The sequence below is a fragment of the Oncorhynchus keta genome, chromosome 1 (assembly GCF_023373465.1).
Source record: "Oncorhynchus keta strain PuntledgeMale-10-30-2019 chromosome 1, Oket_V2, whole genome shotgun sequence".
In the NCBI taxonomy this organism is placed as follows: Eukaryota; Metazoa; Chordata; class Actinopteri; order Salmoniformes; family Salmonidae; genus Oncorhynchus; species Oncorhynchus keta.
The window spans coordinates 84,849,774-84,873,013 of NC_068421.1; the positions used below are offsets into that span (position 1 = coordinate 84,849,774).

A 23,240-nucleotide genomic window follows, 5' to 3' on the forward strand; every position below is an offset into this window, starting at 1 on the left:
GGGACTGTCAATAAATTAATTATACAATGTAAATGAGACATTATTTTCATGTTGCACACCTTTTAGCTTTCTCAATAAATGCTTTACATATGATTTTCTACAATTTATAGTTGGTTTTAGGTTTTAAAGTCATTGAAATTTGTAGCTATTGTAATTTTAACATTGTCCCATGTACATTGCGTAATTGACCTAATGAGCCCCACAGGGATATCTAAAGTGCAACCACATTTACCTCCGAACTGATGGTTACTTGTGTGCTGTCAGCTGTGGGCGGGATTGAAATTAATCCAACCTTCATTTATGTTGTGACATACTGAAGTGAAAAACTCTGTTTTGGATGAGACTGACTTCATGACCAAAATGATCCTATTTACACATTGTAGTCAGTTTTGACAGTAGAATACATGTTTCTGACTCATATCGACGCCACATAGGCTGTTTTCTAAATGAGAAGTTGGTTTTTAGGTGAACATTATATTTCCTCCTCAACCACAGGTTTCCCCAACAAGGAAAATAAATTGATACTATTAATAATAATAAGTTGATAATAAGTTGATACTATTCAAAGTTCCACATATTGGTGATCTGACTGACATCGGCTATTTATACTTAGTTTGTTTAAGCTAACTTGCCCCTTTGAGAAAATGTTCACTACTCCCTCTTACTGAAGTGATCCATTAAAATAATTTGCCATCCAAGCAGTTAGCACTTACAATGCCTTGGCTCCCCCAGGCCCACCCCCAAGAGCCGGCTGCGGTGCAACGTGTGTCCCTCTGTCTCCTTGGTGATCAACCCCAGGTGCCCCTGTGTGGGTGCTCCTCGACTGCCTCACCAGCTGGAAGAGCGTTAGTCGACCACAGTGCTACAACGTAACCTGGTTTGATATTTGTTTTGATATTTGCTTGGTGGATGTTTTGTTCATGTATTTTTTATTGTTAGAAGAAGACGAAAGTTATAGAGTAGTGGTTAGAAAATAAAGAGTGTGTGTGTGTGTGTGTGTGTGTGTGTGTGTGTGTGTGTGTGTGTGTGTGTGTGTGTGTGTGTGTGTGTGTGTGTGTGTGTGTGTGTGTGTGTGTGTGTGTGTGTGTGTGTGTGTGTGTGTGTGTGTGTGTGTGTGTGTGTGTGTGTGTGTGTGTGTGCGTGCATGCGTATATTTTCAAGGGTGTACTTTGTATGTGAGCATGTATGGGTTGACTGGCATTGAAGAGGAATAGTACTGTAGCACCATCATGATCCATCTACTTTCCCAGTTTGTTAGAAATGCGTCTACCTTTTGATTGTCAAGTGCTGGCCAATCTTTGAGTCTGCTCGTCAACAGAAATTAGGTCTGCATTTCAAAAGGAAATAGCACTCTTCGCCACGCATCCAATCAGCACTCAGACTCTTCTGAAGCACACTCCAGTGCACATGGAGTCTTCAGACCCAGGCAGCTCTATATTATTAGAATAGACATATACACACTGCACTGTACATCATTCATTTCTGAAGATCGGCACAGTCAAAGGACAATGTCAAGATGAATTGTAATATTGTACCACTTTCAGTTTTCAGGCTTTAGGTTTGTGTTGTTCACTGGCCACAACTAAGCAGGTCTACCCCAGGAGTCACACACTCTTCAATGTCCCCTGCACCACTTCCTAGAGAAATAGGTGAGTGTCCTCCGATTTCTATACCATATCTTTAGAAGTGCATTCCTAAACATTCCCTGCTTTTTAAAGGGAAAGTTCACTACCGAAATCAAAGTTTATTAGCTGTTTTCAAATGTCAAAAGTAATCTAATGTACTGAACTAAACTCTAATGTACTGAACTTTACTCTACTGTGTTCTACTGCATTGTACTCTGCTGTGCTCTACTGCTTTGTACTCTGCTGTACTCTACTGCATTGTACTCTGCTGTGCTCTACTGCATTGTACTCTGCTGTGCTCTACTGCATTGTACTCTGCTGTACTCTACTGCATTGTACTCTGCTGTGCTCTACTGCATTTTACTCTGCTGTGCTCTACTGCATTGTACTCTGCTGTGCTCTACTGCATTGTACTCTGCTGTACTCTACTGCATTGTACTCTGCTGTACTCTACTGCATTTTACTCTGCTGTACTCTACTGCATTGTACTCTGCTGTGCTCTACTGCATTTTACTCTGCTGTGCTCTACTGCATTTGCTCTGCTGTGCTCTACTGCTTTGTACTCTGCTGTACTCTACTGCATTGTACTCTGCTGTACTCTACTGCATTTTACTCTGCTGTACTCTACTGCATTGTACTCTGCTGTGCTCTACCGCATTGTACTCTGCTGTGCTCTACTGCATTGTGCTCTGCTGTGCTCTACTGCATTGTGCTCTGCTGTGCTCTACTGTGCTCTACTGCATTGTACTCTGATGTGCTCTGCTGCATTTTACTCTGCTGTGCTCTACTGCATTTTACTCTGCTGTGCTCTACTGCATTGTACTCTGCTGTGATCTGCTGCATTTTACTCTGCTGTGCTCTACTGCATTTTACTCTGCTGTGCTCTGCTGTGCTCTACTGCGTTGTACTCTGCTGTGCTCTACTGCATTTTACTCTGCTGTGCTCTGCTGTGCTCTACTGCATTATACTCTGCTTTGCTCTGCTCTGCTCTACTGCATTGTACTCTGCTGTGCTCTACTGCATTATACTCTGCTTTGCTCTGCTCTGCTCTACTGCATTATACTCTGCTTTGCTCTACTCTCCTCTACTGCATTGTACTCTGCTGTGCTCTGCTGTGCTGCGATGTCCAAACTTGTGAAACATGTGAAGAATGACATTCATATCCATAATTATGCAACCCATGATGTAATTCTGTTACCGTAATTCCGTAATTCTGTTACCGGATGTAAACCCACCTCCCTTACTGTAGTTCAATAACCAAAAGATATGGTTTCAAACTCAAGGTGTCATGTCATACCTGACAGCCCATTCTTTCTGCAGACATCTTTGAATCTTAATTCCGAGTTGCATAAAAACAAGAGGGAGATTTTCCCGTGATTCGGTTAACTAAGTTTGCATTTGCATAGTCCTTCCAGTAATATTTTTTTGTGGAAATTGTTAAACAAAGTTTGTGTGCATAGAGTTGTATGGTTTGGTAAACTTTAAAATCAATGGTATTTGTTTGGCTTACATTTTAAAGTGAAAAACTGAGTCTCGGGCGTAATTGCGTTACTGTGGAATTGCCCTTATAAACTTGATAATATTGGTTAGTAACAGGGCATTTCAAATGTCTTGTTCTGTGTAACCCTCCAGCTGTCGTCCATTTTCCCCATTATCCCCTGTGTATTTATACCTGTGTTCTCTGTTTGTCTGTTGCCAGTTAGTTTTGTTCGTAGAACCTACCACCATTTTGTTTCCTTGCTCCCACCTGTTCCTTGCTCCTGTTTTCTGGTTTCTGGTTCTGACCATTCTGCCTGCCCTGAGCCCGCCTGTCGTCCTGTACCTTTGCCCCACTACTCTGGATTAACGACCTCTGCCTGAACTGACCCTGAGCCTGCCTGCCGTCCTGTACCTTTGCCCCTGTTGTTGTAATAAACATTGCTACTTCGACACAGTCTCCATCTGGGTCTTACCTTAAACGCGATAGAGGTTTTGTATTGGCTTTTCCATGCTGACGCAGTCCAGCAGCCCAATTACAGCGCCACTTCATGTATTGCCTTGTATGTGTTTGTGATTGAGCTGAATAACGTGGTAGAAATATAAACCATACACTCTTTGACACAATCCCTGACTCCAATTGTCTCAAGGCCTAATGTTTTTGTACACTGAGTGTGCAAAACATTAGGAACACCTGCTCTTTCCATGTCACACTGACCAGGTGAAACCAGGTGAAAGCTATGATCCCTTATTGATGTCACTTGTTAAATCCACTTCAATCTCTGTATACAGTGGGGCAAAAAAAGTATTTAGTCAGCCACCAATTGTGCAAGTTCTCCCACTTAAAAAGACTAGAGAGGCCTGTAATTTTCATCATAGGTACACTTCAACTATGACAGACAAAAGGAGAAAAAAAATCCAGAAACTCACATTGTAGGATTTTTTATGAATTTATTTGCAAATTATGGTGGAAAATAAGTATTTGGTCACCTACAAACAAGCAAGATTTCTGGCTCTCACAGACCTGTAACTTCTTCTTTAAGAGGCTCCTCTGTCCTCTACTCGTTACCTGTATTAATGGCACCTGTTTGAACTTGTTATCAGTATAAAAGACACCTGTCCACAACCTCAAACAGTCACACTTCAAACTCCACTATGGCCAAGACCAAAGAGCTGTCAAAGGACACCAGAAACAAAATTGTAGACCTGCACCAGGCTGGGAAGACTGAATCTGAAATAGGTAAGCAGCTTGGTTTGAAGAAATCAACTGTGGGAGCAATTATTAGGAAATGGAAGACATACAAGACCACTGATAATCTCCCTCGAACTGGGGCTCCACGCAAAATCTCACCCCGTGTGGTCAAAATGATCACAAGAACGGTAAGGTAAGCAAAAATCCCAGAACCACACGGGGGGACCTAGTGAATGGCCTGCAGAGAGCTGGGACCAAAGTAACAAAGCCTACCATCAGCAAGGGCATTGAAGATGAAACGTGGCTGGGTCTTTCAGCATGACAATGATCCCAAACACACCGCCCGGGCAATGAAGGAGTGGCTTCGTAAGAAGCATTTTAAGGTCCTGGAGTGGCCTAGCCAGTCTCCAGATCTCAACCCCATACAAAATCTTTGGAGGGAGTTGAAAGTCCGTGTTGCCCAGCAACAGCCCCAAAACATCACTGCTCTAGAGGAGATCTGCATGGAGGAATGGGCCAAAATACCAGCAACAGTGTGTGAAAACCTTGTGAAGACTTACAGAAAACGTTTGACCTCTGTCATTGCCAACAAATGGTATATAACAAAGTATTGAGATAAACTTTTGTTATTGACCAAATACTTATTTTCCACCATAATTTGCAAATAAATTCATAAAAAATCCTACAATGTGATTTTCTTGATTTTTTTTCTCATTTAGTCTGTCATAGTTGAAGTGTACCTATGATGAAAATTACAGGCCTCTCTCATCTTTTTAAGTGGGAGAACTTGCACAATTGGTGGCTGACTAAATACTTTTTTGCCCCACTGTATGAAAGGGAGGAGACAGGTTAAAGAAGGATTTTTAAGCCTTGAGACAATTGAGACATTGTGTGTGTGTGTGCCATTCAGAGGGAAAATGGGGAAGAAAAAAGATTGAAATGCCTTTGAACAGGGTATGGTAGTAGGTGCCAAGCCCACCGGTTTGAGTGTGTCAAGAAACGCTGCTGTTTTTTTCACACTCAACAGTTTCCCATGTCTATCAAGAATGGTCCACCATACAAACGACATCTAGAAAACTTGACACGACAGTGGGAAGTCAACATGATGATCCAGCATCCCTGTGGAACACTTTCCACACCTTGTAGAGTCCATGCCCTGACAAATTGAGGCTGTTCTAATGGGAAAACAGGGTGCAACTCAATATTAGTTCCTCATGTTTTATACACTCCGTGTATATGTCCATTATAACAAGGAAAGAGCTTCTCAATTTACCTGCCTGGGTCTGAAGACTCCGCCTGCGCACTGAAGTGTGCTGCAATAGGTAGCGTCTGAGCTCTGATTGGATACATGGCGTAGAGGGACGTTTCATATTGAAATGCAGACCTAATTTCTGTGACGAACAGTGAGAGGTTGGCCAGCACCTGACAATCAAAAGGTAGACACATTTCTAACAAACTGGGAAAGTAGATGGATCATGATGGTGCTACAGTGCTATTCCTCTTCAATGCCAGTCAACCCATACATGCTCACTAGGCTTGGATGATATACCATTTATACTGGGGTATTCTGAAATACAGACGGTATGATTTTCAATACTGATAAAAAGTTGGGGGAACCTCCACCTCGCGTGGGCATGCTACGCCACTACTTATAACTATTGTGGCAGACAGCAGGGAGAGGTAAGGGGAGTGGTAATTGAGGGGAGATATCTGGCAGGCCGCTGGCTCTGGTGGAGCCAGATGCACACTGGAATAGTGTACCTGCTTGGACTAGGAAAAGGTCATGGGTCACATAAATAAAAAGAAGGGAGAGAGTAGTGAAGAGGAAAACTAGGTACTATTAGCTGACGTCAGTCAGATCACTATCATGTGGAACTGAAATGGTACCGTTTTCTTACCTTCCTTGTTGGGGAGACTTGAGGAGGAATTATAATGTAGAAGAGCAACTTCACCTAAAATCCAACTTCTCATTTAGAAAACAGCCTATGTGGCGTCGATATGAGTCAGAAACATGTATTCTACTGTCAGAACTGACTACAATGTGTAAATAGGATCATTTTGGTCATGAAGTCAGTCTCATCCAAAACAGAGTGTTTCACTTCAGTATGTCACAACATAAATGAAGGTTGGATTAATTTCAATCCCGCCCACAGCTGACAGCACACAAGTAACCATCAGTTCGGAGTGCAGCTGCACGCCACCTGATCGTAGTTACAAGACTCAAGAGGCAAAGCACAGGCACATTGGGAGTGGCTAACAAGCTGCTGCATGGTTAGAAAACCAGGCCGACATGGAATACAAAACAGCTAGCTAAAGTTTTTAATCTGATAATGTTCCACGTTCTTACCTCCACACCAGTCAGGAAAGAGTGCTTTGTCCTGCAAACAAATGATATACTGAAAAATATGATATGCAACATTTCTCATTAGCTGGCTAGCCAGATCGCCAATTCAGGATTTTAAAACTGAGCGGTTCTTCATAATTGACACATTACTGAATTAACTAGTTCATTTAACTTTGGTTGCTCGCCTAAACAGCTGACGAGATTGCTTGCTATCGGTAGTGTTCAACGTTTGCTAATTAGCTTGGCTAGTGGGCTGATGTCAAAAACACACGCTCAGCGTTACATGCCCCAATGATCAAATTTAACATTCATATGAAAGTCATTTGTTGAACATTTTAACATCATATGCATTACAAACTGTTTGGGGTTTTAGGCTGGGTTTCTGTACAAGCACTTTGTGCCATCTGCTGATGTAAAATGGGCTGTATAAATAAATGTGATTGATTGAATAAATAACCGTTATACTCATGGTATACTCATGTTATACTTATGTTATACTCAGTGTTATACTCATATCTCATGAAGTTGTTGTTTAGAAATATTCTAGCTAGATAGTGTTCTCCCAAGAAATGGTAGAATGAGAGTGCCTTGATGTCATCCCTCTGGGCATCATGTGACACAAAGTTTATCCTAATGAATGGAGATTCCCATCTAAAGCCAAATAATTGTGGTTAGTAATACAACGACAGGCGGAACATTTGTCTAAAATACACACCCACAAGCACTTTTTGAATGGTCAAATGCACATTCCACAGTTGTAAATGTTAGGTATTTCTGAACATTTGCTCACAAATCATTCTACATTTGTTCAAATGGTAGTTTTATTTGTGAGCTATGTTGAATACATTTACAGTTCATGGATTTATGTGTGACTTATGGTGAATATTTGTGAAATATTTGTACATATTCACAGATTATGGTTTAATTTGTGAAATATTTGTACATATTCACAGATTATGGATTATTTGTGAAATATTTGTACATATTTACGGATTGTGTTTTTATTTACAAAATATTTGTATATATTCACAGATCACTAGTTTTATTTGCAAATCATGTTGAATAATCGCACAGATCATGTTGAATAATCGCACAGATCATGTTGAATAATCGCACAGATCATGTTGAATATACGCACAGATCATGTTGAATATACGCACAGATCATGTTGAATAATCGCACAGATCATGTTGAATAATCGCACAGATCATGTTGAATAATCGCACAGATCATGTTGAATATACGCACAGATCATGTTGAATATACGCACAGATCATGTTGAATAATCGCACAGATCATGTTGAATAATCGCACAGATCATGTTGAATAATCGCACAGATCATGTTGAATAATCGCACAGATCATGTTGAATAATCGCACAGATCATGTTGAATAATCGCACAGATCATGTTGAATATACGCACAGATCATGTTGAATAATCGCACAGATCATGTTGAATATACGCACAGATCATGTTGAATATACGCACAGATCATGTTGAATATACGCACAGATCATGTTGAATATACGCACAGATCATGGTAGACACACTTACAGAATAAAGAAACAAATCTAACTCCATACAGAATCCCCTCTGAGGCTGGTGTGAACAACGCTGGGGGGAGGAGACAGAGTCGCAGGGGAGGAGGGAGGAGAGGGAGGAGAGGGGGGAGGAGGAGACACAGAGCCGCAGGGGAGGAGGGAGGAGAGGGAGGAGAGGGAGGAGAGGGGGGAGGAGAGACACAGAGCCGCAGGGGAGGAGGGAGGAGAGGGAGGAGAGGGAGGAGAGGGAGGGGAGGGGAGGAGAGACACAGAGCCGCAGGGGAGGAGGGAGGAGAGGGAGGAGAGGAGGGAGGAGAGACAGAGCTGCAGGGGAGGAGGGAGGAGAGGGAGGAGAGGGGGAGGAGAGGGGGAGCCGCAGGGGAGGAGGGAGGAGAGGGAGGAGAGGGGGGAGGAGAGACAGAGCCGCAGGGGAGGAGGGAGGAGAGGGAGGAGGAGAGACACAGGGCCGCAGGGGAGGAGGGAGGAGAGGGAGGAGGAGAGACAGAGCCGCAGGGGAGGAGGGAGGAGAGGGAGGGGAGAGACAGAGCCGCAGGGGAGGAGGGAGGAGAGGGAGGAGGAGAGACAGAGCCGCAGGGGAGGAGGGAGGAGAGGGAGGAGGAGAGACAGAGCCGCAGGGGAGGAGGGAGGAGAGGGAGGAGGAGAGACAGAGCCGCAGGGGAGGAGGGAGGAGAGGGAGGAGGAGAGACAGAGCCGCAGGGGAGGAGGGAGGAGAGGGAGGAGGAGAGACAAAGCCGCAGGGGAAGAGGGAGGAGAGGGAGGAGGAGAGACAGAAAATACACCCAATCTAGTAGGATTTATTCTAATGCAGACGGCTGGAGGACGCTTGTGTGTAATCCCTGTGGAGAGGGAAAAGGGCCCGGCACTGATACAGAGAGAGAGAGAGAGAGACAGACACCGGTCATATTGGAAGTGACACAGGAGAGAGGGAGACTGGTGTGCTGCCTGAGAAAGGGCTGCCGGGCCAGTTTACTAGGCTAAATGAGCTTCTTGGCAGTGTTGTGACCAGGCTAGAGGTGTGAGAGGAGATGGGGTCGGCAAGGCAGGGAGCCTAGAGGTGGTGTGCTGATTGTAGAGCACACTTTGTTATGGGGGAGACAAAATGTCAGGGGCCAGTGCTCTTCTGGCAAATCTTGGTTTGTTTACTAATGTGACTTATATGACTCTTCTCTTCCCTCTCTTCTACCCTCACCTCTCCTCCAGTCTTCACTTGCCCTTGTTTTTTCTTTGATTTCCTCCCTGTTAGTCTGTTCTTCTCCCATCTCCTCCTCTCTCCCCTGTCCTCCTCTCCTTCATTCTCCCATCTCCTCCTCTCTCCCCTGTCCTCCTCTCCTTCATTCTCCCATCTCCTCCTCTCTCCCCTGTCCTCCTCTCCTTCATTCTCCCAACTCCTCTCTCCCCTGTCCCCCTCTCCTTCATTCTCCCATCTCCTCCTCTCTCCCCTGTCCCCCTCTCCTTCATTCTCCTATCTCCTCCTCTCTCCCCTGTCCCCCTTTCCTTCATTCTCCCATCTCCTCCTCTCTCCCCTGTCCCCCTTTCCTTCATTCTCCCATCTCCTCCTCTCTCCCCTGTCCCCCTTTCCTTCATTCTCCCATCTCCTCCTCTCTCCCCTGTCCTCCTCTCCTTCATTCTCCCATCTCCTCCTCTCTCCCCTGTCCCCCTCTCCTTCATTCTCCCATCTCCTCCTCTCTCCCCTGTCCCCCTCTCCTTCATTCTCCCATCTCCTCCTCTCTCCCCTGTCCCCCTCTCCTTCATTCTCCCATCTCCTCCTCTCTCCCCTGTCCCCCTCTCCTTCATACTCCCATCTCCTCCTCTCCTCTGTTCTGTCCCCCTCTCCTTCATTCTCCCATCTCCTCTCCTCTCCCCTGTCCCCCTTTCCTTCATTCTCCCATCTCCTCCTCTCTCCCCTGTCTCCCTCTCCTTCATTCTCCCATCTCCTCCTCTCTCCCCTGTCCCCCTCTCCTTCATTCCCCCATCTCCTCCTCTCTCCCCTGTCCCCCTCTCCTTCATTCTCCCATCTCCTCCTCTCTCCCCTGTCCCCCTCTCCTTCATTCTCCCATCTCCTCCTCTGTTCTGTCCCCCTCTCCTTCATTCTCCCATCTCCTCCTCTCTCCCCTGTCCCCCTTTCCTTCATTCTCCCATCTCCTCCTCTCTCCCCTGTCCCCCTCTCCTTCATTCCCCCATCTCCTCCTCTCTCCCCTGTCCCCCTCTCCTTCATTCTCCCATCTCCTCCTCTCTCCCCTGTCCCCCTCTCCTTCATTCTCCCATCTCCTCCTCTGTTCTGTCCCCCTCTCCTTCATTCTCCCATCTCCTCCTCTCTCCCCTGTCCCCCTCTCCTTCATTCTCCCATCTCCTCCTCTCTCCCCTGTCCCCCTCTCCTTCATTCCCCCATCTCCTCCTCTCTCCCCTGTCCCCCTCTCCTTCATTCTCCCATCTCCTCCTCTGTTCTGTCCCCCTCTCCTTCATTCTCCCATCTCCTCCTCTCTCCCCTGTCCCCCTCTCCTTCATTCTCCCATCTCCTCCTCTGTTCTGTCCTCCTCTCCTTCATTCTCCCATCTCCTCCTCTCTCCCCTGTCCCCCTCTCCTTTGTTGTGGTTTTAGCTGGCGATGTGGGGCTTGGGGAGCCACTGGAAGCAGTACTGGCATCTGCTGGAGAGCTTGGTGAGCCGCCAGTGGTCATCCCTTTGGCAACCAGTCGTGCCGTTGGATTTATCTCCAAAAGGTCAGCTGATGCCCTCTCTGGGGGTTAAACAAGTGGGCACAGCCTCCTTGGCCTGGTATGGCGCTCTCCTTTCCTCTCTTCCAGGTTGACTACCATGCATACCTTCTAAGATCCTGGCATTTTAAAGCACCAGGCATGGCACAGGAGACCTGGGAGCCAGCACCATGAAATGCCACCCAGCTCTAATTGGCTAGGGGAAACATGCCTCCGAGGAGTGGAGAAGAAGGGACGGGAGAGATGGAGAGAGATGAGTGCGATGGAAGAGGGAGTTGTAGAGGGATGACTTGAGACAGAGAAAAAGTCTCATCACAGTCTGGCTGGTGGGTTGACACTTGGACAAGGAGAGGCGAGATAATGTTTGATATTGTCTAAGCTTTCTGGGGACCAGCATCCCTGTCATTGAACAGTGTGTGGTTAGAGCAATAACTATATCTATGAATGGACAAAGCCATCAATCACATGACACCATTCATTCCTAAGTGAACACTAAATAGCGCATTGAAGCCAAATGTAGTGTGTTAAGATGGCGTCTCATGGAGACAGAAGATGCGCAGTTTGAGCTACTCCAGGAAATGACTTTGCAGGCTAGCAATAACAGGGATGCTGGATTCCACGCTCCAAGATTACTTCGATCACGTGGACTGGGATATGTTCTTGATATTATCGGACAACAACATTGATGTATACACTGATTCGGTGAGCGAGGTTACTAGCAAGTGTATCAGTGCTGTTGTACCCACGGTGACTATTAAAACTTTCCCCAACCAGAAACCATGGATTGATGGCAGCATTCTGCACAAAACTGAAAGCACGAACCACTGCTTTTAATCATGGCAAGGCAACCGGAAACATGACCAAATACAAACAGTGTAGCTATTCCCTTCGCAAGGCAGTCAAACAAGCTAAGCGTCAGTATAGAGACAAAGTAGAGTCGCAATTCAATGGCTCAGACACGAGACGTATGTGGCAGGGTCTACAGTCAATCATGGGTTACAAAAAGAAAACCAGCCCCGTCGCGGACACCGACGTCTTGCTCCCAGACAAACTAAACAACTTCTTTGCTCGTGTTGAGGACAATACAGGGCCTCTGACACGGCCCGCTACCAAAACCTGCGGTCTCTCCTTCACTGCGGCCAATGTGAGTAAAACATTAAACATGTTAACCCTCGCAGGAGTGCCGGCCCAGATGGCATCCCTAGCCGTGTCCTCAGAGCATGCGCAGACCAGCTGGCTGGTGTGTTTACGGACATATTCAATCAATCCCTATTCCAGTCTGCTGTTCCCGCATGCTTCAAGAGGGCCACCATTATTCCTATTCCCAAGAAAGCTAAGGTAACTGACTATCGCCCTGTAGCACTCACTTCCGTCATCATGAAGTGCTTTGAGAGACTAGTCAAGGATCATATCACCTCCACCCTACCTGACACCCTAGACCCACTCCAATTTGCTTAATGGCCCAATAGGTCCACAGACGACGCAATCACAATCACACTGCACACTGCCCTAACCCATCTGGACAAGAGGAACCTACGTAAGAATGCTGTTCATCGAGTACAGCTCAGCATTTAACACCATAGTGGCCTCCAAACTCGTCATTAAGCTTGAGACCCCGGGTCTCGACCCCGCCCTGTGCAACTGGATCCTGGGCTTTCTGACGGGTCACCCCCAGGTGATGAGTGTAGGAAACAACATCTCTATCCCGCTGATCCTCAACACTGGGGCCCTACAAGGGTGCGTTCTCAGCCCTCTCCTGTACTCCCTGTTCACCCACGACTGCGTGGCCATGCACGCCTCCAACTCAATCATCAAGTTTGCAGACGACACTACAGTGGTAGGCTTGATTACCAACAACAACGAGACGGCCTACAGGGAGGAGGTGAGGGCCCTCGGAGTGTGGTGTCAGGAAAATAACATCACACTCAACGTCAACAAAATAAAGGAGATGATCGTGGACTTCAGGAAACAGTAGAGGGAGCACCCCCCCCCCCTATTCACATAAACGGGACAGTAGTCGAGAAGGTGGAAAGTTTTAAGTTCCTCAGCGTGGTGAAGAAGGTGCAGCAGCACCTCAGGAAGCTGAAGAAATTCTGCTTGTCACCAAAAAAACTCACAAACTTTTACAGATGTACAATCGAGAGCATCCTGTCGGGCTGTCTCACCGCCTGGTATGGCAGCTGCTCCGCCCATAACCGTAAGGCTCACCAGAGGGTAGTGAGGTCTGCACAACGCATCACCGGGTGCAAACTACCTGCCCTCCAGGACACCTACAGCACCCGATGTCACAGGAAGGCCAAAAAGATCATCAAGGACAACAACCACCCGAGCCACTGCCTGTTCACCCCGCTAGAAGGCGAAGTCAGTAGAAGTGCATCAAAGCTGGGACCCGGGAGACTGAAAAACAGCTTCTATCTCAAGGCCATCAGACTGTTAAATAGCCATCACTAACATTGAGGGGCTGCTGCCAACATACTGACTCAAATCTCTAGCCACTTTAATAATGAATAATTGGATGCAACAAACGTATCACTAGTCACTTATAAACAATGCCACTTTATATAATGTTTACATACCCTACATTACTCATCTCATATGTATACCATCTACTGCATCTTACCTTTGTTGCTCGGCCATCGCTCATCCATATATGTATATGTATATATTCTTATTCACTCCTTTACACTTGTGTGTATAAGGTAGTTGTTGTGAAATTGTTCGATTACTTGTTAGATATTACTGCACGCTCAGAACTAGAAGCACAAGCATTTCACTACACTTGCATTAACATCTGCTAACCATGTGTATGTGACCAATTAAATGTGATTTGATTTAGCTCAGTGCTGCCCCCTCTTATTGAGTCACTCAAATTGAAGGCCGGCCCCGGGTACTGCAGGCTGCCATTAGCAACTAAATGATCCTTAGAACTTCTTCTATGATTTTTAAATAATCGGTTCAAGAACATACATCTGGTGTATTAGAAGCACTTATTGGTACCATGATTGTCTTCTAAACGTTTTATTTATTTACACAAAGATTGCCATCTTTCTATTCACTATAATGAGGGAACCTGTTTTCTGCTAACAATGCCTGCAGTACCCCGGTCGGCCTTCAACTTCCGTGCTTCAAATCAAATCAAATCACATTTTATTTGTCACATGTGCCAAACACAACAGGTACCGTGAAATGCCTACTTACAAGCCCAACAATGCAGTTAAGAAAAATAAGAGTTAAGAAAATATTTACCAAAATAAAACAATGAAAGAGCAACAAAAAAATAGCAAAAACAAGGTCATATAAAGGGGGTACAGGTTAGTCGAGGTAATTGAGGTAATATGTACAGTACTAGTCAAAAGTTTGAACACACCTACTAATTCAAGGGTTTTTCTTTATTTTGTACTATTTCTACACTGTAGAATAGTGAAGACATCAAAACTATGAAGTAACACATATGGAATCATGTAGTAACCAAAAAAAGTGTTAAACAAATCAAAATAGATTTTAGATTCTTCAAAGTAGCCACCCTTTGCCTTGATAACAGCTTTGCACACTCTTGGCATTCTCTCAACCAGCTTCATGAGTTAGTCACCTGGAATGCATTTCAATTAACAGGTGTGCCTGGTATAGAGATCCTGGATGGCAGGAAGCTTAGCCCCAGGTTGGCCCCAGCTTGGCCCCAGTGATGTGCTTTGCCATACGCACTACCCTCTGTAGCACCTTGTGGTCGGAGGCCGAGCAGTTGCCATACCAGGCAGTGATGCAACCTGTCAGGATGCTCTCGATGGTGCAGCTGTAGGATCTGAGGATCTGAGAACTCATGCCAAATCTTTTCAGTCTCCTGAGGGGGAATAGGCATTATCGTGCCCTCTGTACGACTGTTTTGGTGTGATTGTTGGTGATGTAGACACCAAGGAACTTAAAGCTCTGTTCCACTACAGCCCTGTCGAGAATGGGGGCGTGCTCGGCCCTCCTCTTCCTGTAGTCCATGATCATCTCCTTTGTCTTGATCGCGTTGAGGGAGAGGTTGTGGTCCTGACACCACACTGCCAGGTCTTTGACCACCTCCCTATAAGCTGTCTCATCATTGTCAGTGATCGACAAACTTAATGATGGTGTTGGAGTCGTGCTTGGCCACGGAGTCATGGATGAACAGAGAATACAGGAGGGGACTAAGCTCGCACCCCTGAGGGGCCCCCGTTTTGAGGATCAGCGTGGCAGATGTGTTGTTGCTTACCCTTAGCACCTGGGGGTGGCCGTTAGGAAGTCCAGGATCCAGTTGCAGAGGGAGGTGTTAAGTCCCAAGGTCCTTAGCTTAGTGATGAGCTTTGAGGGCACTATGGTGTTGAACACTGAGATGTAGTCAATGAACAGCATTCTCATGTTGGTGATCATTTTGTCCAGGTTGGAAAGGGCAGTGTGGAGTGCAATTGAGATAGAGCCATCTGTGGATCTGTTGGGGCGGTATGCAAATTGGAGTGGGTCTAGGGCTTCTGTGATGATGGTGTTGATGTGAGCCATAACCAGTCATTCAAAGCACTTCAAAGCACGGCTACAGACATGAGCGCTATGAGCAGGTAGTCATTTAGGCAGGTTACCTTGTTCTTGGACACAGGGACAATGGTGGTCTGCTTAAAACATGTAGGTATTACAGACTCTGACAGGAACAGGTTGAAAATGTCAGTGAAGACACTTGCGAGTTGGTCAGCACATGCTCGGAGTATACGTCCTGGTAATCCATCTGGCCCACGGCCTTGTGAATGTTGCCCTGTTTAAAGATCTTACTCACATCGGCTATGGCGAGCGTGATCACACAGTCATCTTGAACAGTAGGTAGTCTCATGCATGCTTCAGTGTTGTTTGCCTCGAAGTGTGCATACAGAGGGGGCAGTCATTCTCCCCTGGGCTAGAGGGAACATGTCCAACACAGTATTTGCAATCGAGGGCACTGCTTTCATTTTTTAATATATTTTTTTATTTAAGAAACAAATTTTTTAAAATGTAGCTTACAGCACCTGGTATTCCCAGGTGGGACCCTGCAAAACTACCGAGATCAGATGAGATCAGGCATGTTCAGGGTGGTAGGACCACAAGCGTATTTTTTACCCCATTTTATCCCCGAATTACGACATTGGCTCATCGCTGCAAGTCCCCAATGGGCTCAGAAAAGGTGAAGGTCGAGTAATGCGTCCTCCAAATCATGACCCGCCTGGCCGCGCTACTTCTTATCACACTGATCACTTAACCTGGAAGTCAGCCACACCAATGTGTCGGAGGAAACACTGTTCGAATGACCACCAAAGTCAGCTTGCAGGCACCCAGCCCTGCCACAAGGAGTCGTTAGAGCGTGATGAGCCAATGAAAGCTCACCTGTCCAAATCCTCCCCTACCACGGCTCCCAGTCACGGTTGGCTGTGATACAGCCTAGGATCGAACCCCAGGCTGCTGCGTCACTCAGGATCTTGTTTTCTGCTAACAATGCCTGCAGTAACCCAGTCTGCCTTTAACTTCCGTGCATCAATGAGAGGGGGCAGTCATTCTCCCCTGGGCTAGAGGGAACAACTCTGTATTTGTAATTGAGGGCACTGCCCTTCAAATAACAAGATCAGCCCACTTCAGGACAAAAGCTATGTTTATAGATCTGTAGCAGTATTGTGACACGAGAACAGCTCATTAAAAACAAATCTCTTTTCCATCGAGTATCTCCACTAAATAGCCAATAATCCTCATATGTAGCCAAACAATGTTAGACAAGCTTGTAAATGTCACACTGTGCTATGTTTATAGATATGTTGCAGTATTGTGACACAAGAACAGCTCATTAAAAACAAATCTCTTTTCCATCGAGTATCTCCACTAAATAGCCAATAATCCTCATCTGTAGCCAATCAACATTAGACACGCTTGTAAATGTCACGCTGTGCAGAGGACCACAAATATTAAGAGTGCGCATTGCAGCGCTGCTACTGGCTATGACACGGAGAGACGTTAATCAATTGACCACTATAATATAACCATTCAACCAATTAGCTGCATGACAAATGTTTAATGCAGGGGTGTCAAACACAGGGGTGTTCAATCCTGCCCGCGGGTGGTTTAAATTAAACAATAGAATGAACATAGAAATTGGAGTTATATATCTGTCATTCTCATTGAAAGCAAGACGCCGTAGACCTGTTGTTCTATGTGTTCTATTTCTATGTTTAGATGGTACAATGATTCTCTACACAATGACTGCTTGTTTTGTCACATAAACTGAAATTAGACAAACTATTACATATTTAGCAACCAGGAAATGGCGGAACGATTTCTGCATATTGCACCTTTAACCCATGGGGGGTGAACAAACTCAATATACTTTAAATTACAAAAACCAAATCGAAACTGTGTAGAAATGATAATAGGTCTACATGCAAACAGTTTCTTGACTGTGTCCAGCTCCCTAATAATCACCTAAATGAAAGCTAGACAGTCAGAGAGCATCGAAAATTCCAAAAACAATGGGAAAGGGGGATACTTAGTCAGTTATACAAATGAATGCCTTCAACTGAAATGTGTCTTCTGCATCAGAGAGGTGTGGGGGGCAGCCTTAATCAACATCCACATCTTCAGCGCCCAGGGAACAGTGGGTTAACTGCCTTGCTCGGGGGCAGAAGGACAGATTTTTACCTTTTCAACTAAGGGATTCAATCCAGCAACCTTTCAGTTACTGGCCCAACACTCAAAGCACTAGGCTACCTGGATAGCTTTAGCTAATTTTGATGGCGAAAAAATATAAAACATTTCAGTGTGTCCCTTCAAACTTCGATTAAGACCGAATGCGGCTCTCTGCAAATTTAGCTTATTGGCTAAACTGACTGATTATAAAATGACAAGATCAATTGAGGTACCAATTAAGTTACATTTCCAGGTATCAATAATTATTTCAGACCATTATTTTTCAATAGATGGGTTAATGGTGCAATATGCAGAAAATGCTCCACCATTTCCTGGTTGATAAAATAAAGAAAAGTTTGCCTAATTTCAGTTTATGTGACAAAACAAGCAGTCATTGTGTAGGGAATCATCCAAACCAGTGTGGAAAAAAATTCCATAACCAAAAATATATTATTTTCAGCTGTTTGAAACTGGTGTACAAAACCGAAAGTAAAAGATGCAAAAACGAAACTGAAGAACAGGAAGCATAGAAATAGCACACATAGAACAACAGATCTACAGCTTCTTAGACTTCCTTTCGATGAGAATGACAGATCTATAACTCGTATTTCTATGTACATTTGGTCAGGTCCCCAAAAAGTTACATATTGCAGCTTAAATACAATGTGTCTAAGAAAACAGCCACATTCACATGCACTCAGCAATGGCAATGTGAACTCCATATCCACATTGTCCACATTACGTATCCACATAAAAACTGCCAACACCTGCTCTGGTGACCGTATTTACAATGCTTATTGAAGCCCTGTGGCGCCTCTGCAATTGGGGATCATATGTACAGCGCAGCAGTATTAGTTGGACAGGTGGTGTTACTTACGACAGTTTTCTTCGTCGCTGTTATCAGAGCAGTCGTCGTCATCGTCACATCTCCAGAGAGTAGGTACACACCTTCCGTTCTTGCATTGAAACTGACCCGTTTCACAATCCGTATCCGTATGAGTCCCTGTATACCGAATAAGATAAAGACGTAAAGATAAAGACGTAAATAAAACATTAAATCGTGTTCAATCTTTGATATTAATGTTGCATCGATCTACTGTTACAATAAAGGTTTAGAGAGTTATGTTGATACAGTTGAAACATGGGTTAAATGTTGGATACGAAGTGATGGTTAATTGACCCTGATACAGTACATTGTTATTAGGCTACAACACTGTAAATCAAATCAAATCAAATTTTATTTGTCACATACACATGGTTAGCAGATGTTAAATGCGAGTGTAGCGAAATGCTTGTCGAGTGTAGCGAAATGTATGGGGGGAAACAGAGTCTCTACGATGAGCAAAACATCAATTGAGAACAGAAAGTTGAATTAAATTGGCACTTAAATGGGAATTATTTAAATCTCATCGTTTCAAATTGGAATGCAAAACTACAACTGTCAGACTAACAGCCATAATTTGTTTCTTTATTTTATTGTAGCCTAACTTAAGAATGTCTTTTGTTGTTGTTGTGAATGTTGACAGCTGCCGTTCAACATAATGTAGCGTAGGCTACAACAGCCTTATAAACCAACTCTAATTATAATGCTGACTGAATAAAAAATGGACAGTGAGCACCAGTGTATTGAATCAATTAGGAAATGTTGGAACAACACTGCAACCCCTTCCATTCCACGTATCCCTAGGTTTTTGTGAGTATGTGTATTGTGTCCCAAAGCTATGTTACCTTCTCTTCCGTATGTCATTCAAGCACATGTTGGCTACCTCCCGCCTATTGTAATTTACCAGGCTCTCACGTCACCACAGACTGGTTTCATGTTGTGGAATAGGTAACCAACAGCAGAGCATAGGATGTGCTATAAAATAGTATTTAGTGCAGGTAAACTTATATCCACCTTTGTGATGACTATTGGTAATAGGAAGCGCATCTAGCGTATTCTACACTGGCTTCTTCAGTTCTGTCTGTAACGTCGCTTCCCCATTCGAAATGAAAAATATATCCCTCACCCATAATCAATGAGATTGAGAAAAATGCATTCTTACCTTGGGTGGAGTGGAGCTCCAGTAGTAACACATGTAGGAGCATTAGCTTCCCGACTTCTGTCCACATCTTTAAAAGAAGAGGTGATTCGTAGTTTTGTTCATAAAAAAATAGTGAACGAAGCAAACCACCTCTTCCCCTCGCTATGCAACGCTCACTCGCTCTGCCTTGGCTTGGCTGATCGGCTCGAGACTCCCTGATTTCAATCAATGACGTTTATGGGAGGGATTGAGCCTGCAGTAATGTAGTGAAACTGAGCACATGGAAACCATATCAGTCGATACAGCTGGCGAACTGACCTAGCATCTTCAAAGTACAGTATTAGGGTAGAAATAATTTCACTGAATATGTGCTCGATCTGTGTGTTTCCTGGAGATGAAGTTGTCTTTTCCTATCCATCTATACTATTTGAGTAATAACCAGAATATTAGTTTTATTGAGCTGTGTGTGGCACTAGCCTACATTGATTATCTATCAGACAACTTGTGATCAATTCATATCAAACTTATCTCAAACATGACGACATATATACCGTTTTTGTTTAGATTTTTAGAATCAAGATACATCTTCCAACACTTCAATTGTGCAGATTGTATAATTTCTCTAAATCTCCATTTCTATCAAAACGTGGGTTGATGTTTCCCTAGACACTGATGTACAGTAGGGATCAGCTTGGGGCTTGACGTAACATGAATTGGAGCAGAAGGGCAAGCCAATAAGTTACACACAATCTCTATGGGGAGTCAGTCAGTGGCAAATCAACTGGAAGAAACACAGCTTATTGAGCAATTGTGGACTGACACATTTACAGTAAAACAGTCATGAATACGTGACTCACAACAAGGGGACTGCAGCCCAACATTGTCAACAACCAGACACGGTCTTGTTTGCACATTTTGACAGTCTATACCTGATGAGAATTGCCCTATAATATATGCATATTGGTTTATAATGTGTGATCAGCTAGGTTTCCATCCAATTAGTGCCAGATTTGAATGGGAATACTCTAAAATCAGCATAAAGAAAAGATGTTCATTTTTCCACCAGTAATGTGTTTCTACCAAATGGACGTGTTGCTGATACTGAATCAGTGCATGATAACATAGTGCACACAAAATGTACTCTGTGGCGACACGTCATTCAGGGCAGGTGGGGCAACAACAAAAACATCTGTTGTTGTTGCCTGTTTTGCATGTTATTTGGCATTAATATGTGTCACATATCAGTTTGCAAATAACAAAGAGAGTTGCACAGTCTATGTATAAACACTCAGTAATTTATTGGGTAAATCACCAACGTTTCGGCATCACTGTGCCTTCTTCAGGGTAATGTCATGAATGCTTCAACCAGGTGATGTAGACAAACCACTGACAATAGTGAGGGGTGTGTCATAATTATTAAGTTAACACTCCCCTTGAAATGTCATCCTCAGTGACATGTATACATAGGTCCTACCGTGAGTCAAGGAGGAGAACCCAGCTGAGGTGCCATCAACCCAGCTGAGGTACCTGAGAACTCTGAGAGAACCACATTTAGAGCAAGAGGTTCATTCGTAACACCTCCGAAATGCAATGCAGACATAGAAACTGGATTGTTGAAAATGATGTAGGTGACCTACTGAAAGACAAACAGAAACACAAATCCTATGATAACCTGAGTAGAGATGATAGAATGGCTCTTAAGGACTTACGGTCAGATCCTTATATTATCATAAAAACATGTGACAAAGGAGGAGGAATTTGTATACAAAACAAATGTGACTATGCGAATGAATGTCGCCTACAACTATCCAACGGCTATCGTAAACCGAATGATGACCCTACCCTAGAATTCCAGCATAATATCCCATCTAGAGTGGAAAGGTGTTTGGAATCAGGACAAATCACCGAAAAATTATGTGAATTTCTTTATGTGAGATTTCCTAAGATACCAACTTTTTATACAGTCGCTAAATTACACAAACAAGTGTCTCCTCCCCCAGGTAGACCCAGTGTCTCCTCCCCCAGGTAGACCCAGTGTCTCCTCCCCCAGGTAGACCCAGTGTCTCCTCCCCCAGGTAGACCCAGTGTCTCCTCCCACAGGTAGATCCAGTGTCTCCTCCCCCAGGTAGACCCAGTGTCTCCTCCCACAGGTAGATCCAGTGTCTCCTCCCCCAGGTAGACCCAGTGTCTCCTCCCCCAGGTAGACCCAGTGTCTCCTCCCCAGGTAGATCCAGTGTCTCCTCCCACAGGTAGATCCAGTGTCTCCTCCCACAGGTAGACCCAGTGTCTCCTCCCCCAGGTAGACCCATTGTCTCCTCCCCCAGGTAGATCCAGTGTCTCCTCCCCAGGTAGACCCAGTGTCTCCTCCCCAGGTAGACCCAGTGTCTCCTCCACCAGGTAGACCCAGTGTCTCCTCCCCCAGGTAGATCCAGTGTCTCCTCCCCCAGGTAGACCCAGTGTCTCCTCCCCAGGTAGACCCAGTGTCTCCTCCCCAGGTAGATCCTGTGTCTCCTCCCACAGGTAGATCCAGTGTCTCCTCCCACAGGTAGACCCAGTGTCTCCTCCCCCAGGTAGACCCATTGTCTCCTCCCCAGGTAGACCCAGTGTCTCCTCCCCCAGGTAGACCAAGTGTCTCCTCCCCAGGTAGACCCAGTGTCTCCTCCCCAGGTAGACCCAGTGTCTCCTCCCCAGGTAGACCCAGTGTCTCCTCCCCAGGTAGACCCAGTGTCTCCTCCCCCAGGTAGACGCAGTGTCGCCTCCCCAGGTAGACCCAGTGTCTCCTCCCCCAGGTAGACCCAGTGTCTCCTCCCCAGGTAGACCCAGTGTCTCCTCCCCAGGTAGACCCAGTGTCTCCTCCCCAGGTAGACCCAGTGTCTCCTCCCCAGGTAGACCCAGTGTCTCCTCCCCAGGTAGACCCAGTGTCTCCTCCCCAGGTAGACCCAGTGTCTCCTCCCCAGGTAGACCCAGTGTCTCCTCCCCAGGTAGACCCAGTGTCTCCTCCCCCAGGTAGACCCAGTGTCTCCTCCCCCAGGTAGACCAAGTGTCTCCTTCCCCAGGTAGACCCAGTGTCTCCTCCCCAGGTAGACCCAGTGTCTCCTCCCCAGGTAGACCCAGTGTCTCCTCCCCCAGGTAGACCCAGTGTCTCCTCCCCAGGTAGACCCAGTGTCTCCTCCCCAGGTAGACCCAGTGTCTCCTCCCCCAGGTAGACCCAGTGTCTCCTCCCACAGGTAGATCCAGTGTCTCCTCCCCAGGTAGACCCAGTGTCTCCTCCCCAGGTAGACCCAGTGTCTCCTCCCCAGGTAGACCCAGTGTCTCCTCCCACAGGTAGACCCAGTGTCTCCTCCCCAGGTAGACCCAGTGTCTCCTCCCCCAGGTAGACCCAGTGTCTCCTCCCCCAGGTAGATCCAGTGTCTCCTCCCCCAGGTAGATCCAGTGTCTCCTCCCCCAGGTAGACCCAGTGTCTCCTCCCCAGGTAGACCCAGTGTCTCCTCCCCAGGTAGATCCATTGTCTCCTCCCCAGGTAGATCCAGTGTCTCCTCCCCCAGGTAGACCCAGTGTCTCCTCCCCAGGTAGATCCATTGTCTCCTCCCCCAGGTAGATCCAGTGTCTCCTCCCCAGGTAGATCCAGTGTCTCCTCCCCCAGGTAGA

At 45.6% G+C, this 23,240-nt stretch overlaps 1 protein-coding gene across 2 annotated transcripts in view; it reads right to left on the reverse strand.

The window, feature by feature from the left end:
* LOC118385848 (low-density lipoprotein receptor-related protein 8-like) overlaps positions 1–19,779 on the reverse strand; it is a 413,768-nt gene extending 393,989 nt beyond the window's left edge. For both annotated transcript variants that reach the window (XM_052462856.1, XM_052462855.1), the window contains exons 1-2: positions 19,614–19,779; positions 18,446–18,571 (exon numbers count right to left, since the gene is read on the reverse strand). In XM_052462856.1, coding sequence (XP_052318816.1) covers positions 18,446–18,571; positions 19,614–19,680 — 193 coding nt within the window. In that variant the 5' untranslated portion in view covers positions 19,681–19,779. The remainder of the gene's footprint in view (positions 1–18,445; positions 18,572–19,613) is intronic.
* Between the last annotated feature and the right edge of the window lie 3,461 nt (positions 19,780–23,240).